Source organism: Bolinopsis microptera, chromosome 6, assembly GCF_026151205.1.
Source record: "Bolinopsis microptera isolate Bmic1 chromosome 6, MBARI_Bmic_1.0, whole genome shotgun sequence".
NCBI classification, from domain to species: domain Eukaryota; kingdom Metazoa; phylum Ctenophora; class Tentaculata; order Lobata; family Bolinopsidae; genus Bolinopsis; species Bolinopsis microptera.
Genome location: NC_087077.1, coordinates 20,353,555 through 20,359,172, shown reverse-complemented (window position 1 = coordinate 20,359,172; position 5,618 = coordinate 20,353,555). Strand labels below are relative to the sequence as shown.

At 41.5% G+C, this 5,618-nt stretch overlaps 1 protein-coding gene across 1 annotated transcript; it reads right to left on the bottom strand.

Annotated features, from left to right (window-relative positions):
* Window positions 1-1,679: 1,679 nt before the first annotated feature.
* LOC134817502 (uncharacterized) lies at window positions 1,680-5,217 on the bottom strand. Its single transcript, XM_063826643.1, has 2 exons — window positions 2,254-5,217; window positions 1,680-1,691 (listed from the first exon to the last, which is right to left on the bottom strand). Exons 1-2 carry the CDS (start codon window positions 5,215-5,217, stop codon window positions 1,680-1,682), a joined length of 2,976 nt encoding a protein of 991 aa, XP_063682713.1.
* Between the last annotated feature and the right edge of the window lie 401 nt (window positions 5,218-5,618).

The following is a 5,618-nucleotide window of genomic DNA, read 5'->3' as shown; positions in this document are numbered from 1 at the left end:
TGGGATCAGATAAGAGGGTTAGGGTTTCGAATAGTCGTTCAGGACCATCTAGAGAATGGGTTGAAAAAGTCACGTGACAGTCGAGTGTAGAGTGATTAATTATCATCCATTAACAAAAGTCCATCAGGGACTTCGTGGAGTCGAAAAAGGTACACGGTCGCTGTCTGGTGCTGCTAGGCATTTATTGATCAAGATGTTTTATTGTTGCTCTAACCAGAGCCCTCTCGCTTGCAGTAGCGCGCGACCGCCGGAAACAAGCGCGTCACGCGACGCAGTACGCGTAGGCACATGGCTATGTGAAGTTTTATTGTATTGGTTTTTGATGATTCTATTGTTCATGACTAATCAAGTTCTAAGTGGAGGTATAAAGTACTGCTTAAGATACTTCGTCATCTCATGTCCAGTATTTGTAGCGCGATGCACTACTGGGTCGCGCGCGCATCAAATAATGCTTCTCGCAACCACTTCGGTAGATCGGCGAGATGCACCACTGTGCCTCACCGAGCTGCGAAGGATTGACATCGTGAATCAAGTCCAGTATTGAATATAATGAATAAGATAGTAAACAATACAGTTTCAGTAGTTGACCCATACAGTTAAGTCCGTCATAACTCACAATCGTTTAACCATTAACGGGTGATACTCGTAAAATATCTGTTCCATATATTGGACCGACGAGTCCAACTCGGCGCGCATCCTGGTAGGTTGTAAACCTACAAACAATCGTTTAATCATCTGTAAATTGTCAAAATCGTTGTGTGTTTAGTCGTTGACCATTGTTAATGATCTGGCCCGGCGCGCGCTACTTCGTAGCTCGTGCCGTCGGGCCATTACGAGAAGAAAGCGGCGCGCGCTACTTCGAAGAAATTTAGACGAGTAACATCCGTCAAGTTTAGTCGCTGAGTTAGCGCAGCAGTAAAATAAGTTGTTACGCGCGCGCGTAACTATTTTCCAGAAATGTTTACTTTTTCGCAGAAAAAACGGTAGTCCCGTGAAAATAATTATTTTTTTCAGAATTTTTTTTTGAAACAAATTTTAAATTTTATCCTTTATTTTACAATCATAATATAATAATATTTATAAGCCTCCCTTTTGAAAGTTTTAAATTTTAATATCAAATATATTCACATTTCTATTTAAAATTCAATTTTATGTAGAAGTCAATATTAACTGGATAAACACAACCAAAGTAACCAAAGTAAGTAACTGGCCGCCAAAGCCGCGCATTCTTGAAAACAGGATTAACTTGTTTATAGTTTGAATACGACAACGTAAATTTAAAGCTATCCGTGGTTTTTTTTTTTAATTGTAATTTTACCTAAGTCCAAAGCCGGCTTTATAAAATTTAGTAATAGATCATAATACATCGTCAACTTTAAATATTGACAATGCAACATTTCATTAATCTATAAACAAAGCGTACTCCAGCCCCTACACGCATCAATTGTATTATTTTATACTTTTTGCTATCTAATAAATATCGTATCAATGTCATGTACGTCTAAGTTGTAAATGTTCATGTTTTGTGTAAACTGAATCCAATTGAGACTAGTGACAAGGATAAGGACCCAAGTGCCTGTACGGCTTTTTCGGACCCCTGTGGACCACTACTCCTGAAATCGCTCTACAACATAGAACATTTATGTCTACTACGTCATTTGGCAATTATTATCATTAATCTAACTGTCTTGCTGAGGGGGAAGAGTAAACGCTTCACATTAAAATACTTACAACATACAAAATCTAAAACCATTAACACGGTTAGTAAATATCATGGACAGTTTTGTATAAATCTATTTCGTAGTAATATATTCACATTTGCTTTATCTTAATACTATAATGAAGTATATAATAGTAGGATATATGTTTCGAGAAAGAAAGGACGAGGCTGTACCTAAATGGCCCACGAGAGGATAAAATGAGAATTCTCTGCCTGCCTTTGGGGTATCACAACCCTGTATAAGATTTCCGGGGTTATCTATGTGGAGATGAAGTGGCAAGTGAAATGTTTTGCGAAGTTGACAATAGTGGAGATATGTTGGTTGTCAAAGATGTCGTTGACATACATACATACATACATACATACATGCTACATGAAGAGGTCTCCTCCTAGTCGTTGGAGTGGCCTGCATCACACACATCTCTTCTACGGCGTAACATGTTCCTCCATTCCACTCGCTTTAGAGCCAACTGTTTTACTGCATCTCTGCTGATGTTATCGACACCTGTAAATTCAGCCGCATCCTCGAGTACACAGGCCATCCAGCCTTTGCGGGGTCGTCCTCTCAGTCTCTTTCCATAGTTTGGTTTCCAATCCAGTAAGAAATTGGGGAACCGCGTCTCTGGCATTCTGACAACATGTCCGTACCACCTTAGTCTAGCCGCACCGATGAAAGTTTCGATAGACTTAATTCCAGCACGCCTGAGAACTTCTTCATTGGAGACATGGAAGAACCACTTTATCTTCAAGATTCTTCTCAGGGAGGTCAGATGGAAGACCTCAAACCGTTTAATCTGCTTCTTTGTTGTGTTCCACACTTCAGCTCCATATAACAGAATAGTAATAACAGCAGCCTTGTAGATACGGATCTTGGTGGGCGTTCTTATAGTTCGACTGTTCCATATCTTCCAAAGCTGATGGAATGCACCATTAGCACGCTGGATCCTGATGTCAAGATCTCGGTCAATGGTACCATCCCCACTGATGTTGGCACCAAGATAAACAAAGTTGCTGACCTGTTCAACAGGTTCTCCCTCCACTGTTAGCTTTATACTGTCTCTTTCGGTGTAAGGTCGCTGGGACGCACACTTGCTGATCGCCATGCATTGTGTCTTTTTAGCGTTGATCTTCAACCCAGCATAAGAGGTGTAATAAGCTATAAGATCAGTGGACTCTTGCAGCCCTTCTTCAGTATTGTCCATCACTGCCAGATCATCAGCGTAGTCACTATTCATGATAACCTTTTCATCTGCACCCTTTAGTTCCTTTTGCAGTACAGCACCATGACTGATTGCCTTGTGAACCTCGGCCAAAAAGATTCCAAAGTTCAGACAGAAATTAAATACAGGAGGGCCCTGGATATCACCCTGTCCAGTACCCGAATTAACAGAGAACCAATCAGACATTTCACCATTAACCCTGACAGCACTCATGGTTCCGTTGAAGAATGCCTGAAAGATTCTAACATATTTCTCAGGAAGTCCATAGTGTCTCATGCTTGACCGAATAAACTCTCTTCTGATGGAATCAAACGCTGCCTTAAAGTCAATGAAATTAACATAAAGTGGAATGTTAAACTCAATGCAGTTGTGAATAATGGTGCGGATGGAATAAATCTGATCAATACATGAGCGGTTCCGTCTGAACCCACACTGATTTTCCCTAAGAAGACACTCCATTCCAACATCCAGCCTCTTAAGAAGAACCATTTGAAGAACCTTAGAAAACGTTGCCCTAAGAGTTATACCCCTATTATTGCAGCAGTATGAGGTGTCTCCCTTCTTTCCGATAACCACTATAACACCTTTAAGCCAATCCTCAGGGATCACCTCTTCCTCCCATACCTTTTTAAACAGTAGCTCTAGTTGGCCAACAAGAGCACTTCCACCATACTTAAGTTGTTCATTAGTTATCTCATCAACCCCTGCACTTTTGCAGTTCTTCAGTTTCTTTAGAGCACAACTAATCTCATCTCTAGAAGGAGGTCCATCAGAACAAGAAAGGTAGTAAAAACTCGGTTGTGAGGGCACACCATCGAGGTCATCAAGATTGGCATCCGATAGTGGAGGATTTAAGAGCTCAGTAAAGTGCTCCTTCCACCTTTCCTTCTGACTGTCCGGGTCTGTAATAAAATGACCATCCTTATCCCTAACTGACATACCCACTTTCTTCTTCTTTTTCCCAGAAATCTTCTTTATCTTATCCCAAACTTCCCTTTGCTGGCCTTTCTTAGAAGCCTCCTCTAGATCAGTCGCTATTTTAGTAGCCCAGTTGGTGTCGTTAATTTTACAACTTTTCTTAACTAATTTATTAAGTTTAGAGTAGGCTGATCTATTGACGTTTGAAGTGGGATCCCTCCGTTTGAACATTCCTCGTTGCTCTATCAAGTTCTTAGAGGTTTGCGAAAGGTGTTGTTCTTTAACCTTCCGGGGACGCTTTCCAAGCACTTCCATCGAGACATCAGTGACTGTCTGCTTGAAATTATCCCACATGTCCTCAAGGTTGACCTCGTTAGCCAGACAATCAAAACGGTTCTGAAGAGCCACGTTGTACTCTTGAACCTTAGACGAGTTTCGCAAATGTTCGATAGCAGGCACATCGTGCCTTTTAGCAGTGATCTTAGCTACCGACTGCAGTTTGATTTGCAGCCGTCCACGAACAAGATAGTGATCTGAACCAATGTCCGCCCCACGACATACCTTAACATCGAGTAGCGAGTGTTGGAATCGTCCACTAATACAAATATGATCTATTTGATTCACAGTTAACCCGTTGGGAGACCGCCATGTACCCTTGTGGATGTCTCTATGCTGGAACAGAGTTCCACCAATAACAAGTTGATTGGCTGCACAGAAATCCATGAGCCTGGTCCCATTGTCGCTTGATGAACTATGGAGAGATTCTCCACCAATAACTCCCTCGAATCCATATCTGTTTGAAGTAACTTTTCCATTGAAGTCACCCAGTAGCAGTTTCAGATCATGTCGGGGCAGTTCACCAAACGTGTCTGATAAAACGTTGTAAAAACGATCTTTCTCTCCGTCATCAGCACCGTCAGTCGGAGCGTAGGCTACAACAACAGATATGTTGAGGTGTTTGCCGTGTAACCTAGCTGTTAAGACCCGCTCTGATGTAGGTACATAAGAGATCAGGGAGTTCCTGACCTTTTTGGAAAGACATAGGCCAACCCCTTGCCTTTTGATACCATCTCCCCTACCAGAATGAATAAGTAGACTACCATTGTCCAAAAGTGTACTTCCAGATCCTGGCATATGAGTTTCAGTAATACCCAAAATATCAAGACTGTAGTGATCAATGTTTTGACTGAGTTGATAAAGCTGTGAAGATGAGCTGACTAAAGATAAAACATTCCAGGTTCCAAAGTACATTGAGTGTTTGCTGTAGTTGATAGGATTGGACTTGCTAAAATCAGTGTCAACATGAGCGATCTGTTGACTAATTACTCTGTTGTTATGACGAGCAACCACTCTTCTCATCAGGCCACTGGGGTCCCTGAGGCTTTGCCCAGTTGCCGTCATCCTGGTCTCACCCGACCTCGCAGAGGTAGAAGCACACCGTCCTTGATTTGTGTGTAATGTTTCAGTAGTACAGAGAGGTAATAATCCTGAAAGTATTGTCTTCTTAGACATTAGACAAATACCTCCTCCAGATCCAGTCTTTAACTTAAATTGGATATATTAAGTTTAAGACTCCTTTGATATTGAGGAGAGATCAACCGTCGTTTTAATTCAGGGAGAGGTGGTATGCTCGAAGCCCTTTGAAGCTTTGATTCTAAGCTGCTCTTTGTTAAGCTTCATGCTGCAACATATTGTGAAATGCAGTTAAATAGCTGGTTTATAGCCGGTTAATAGCCGGTTAATAGCCGGTTAATAGCCGG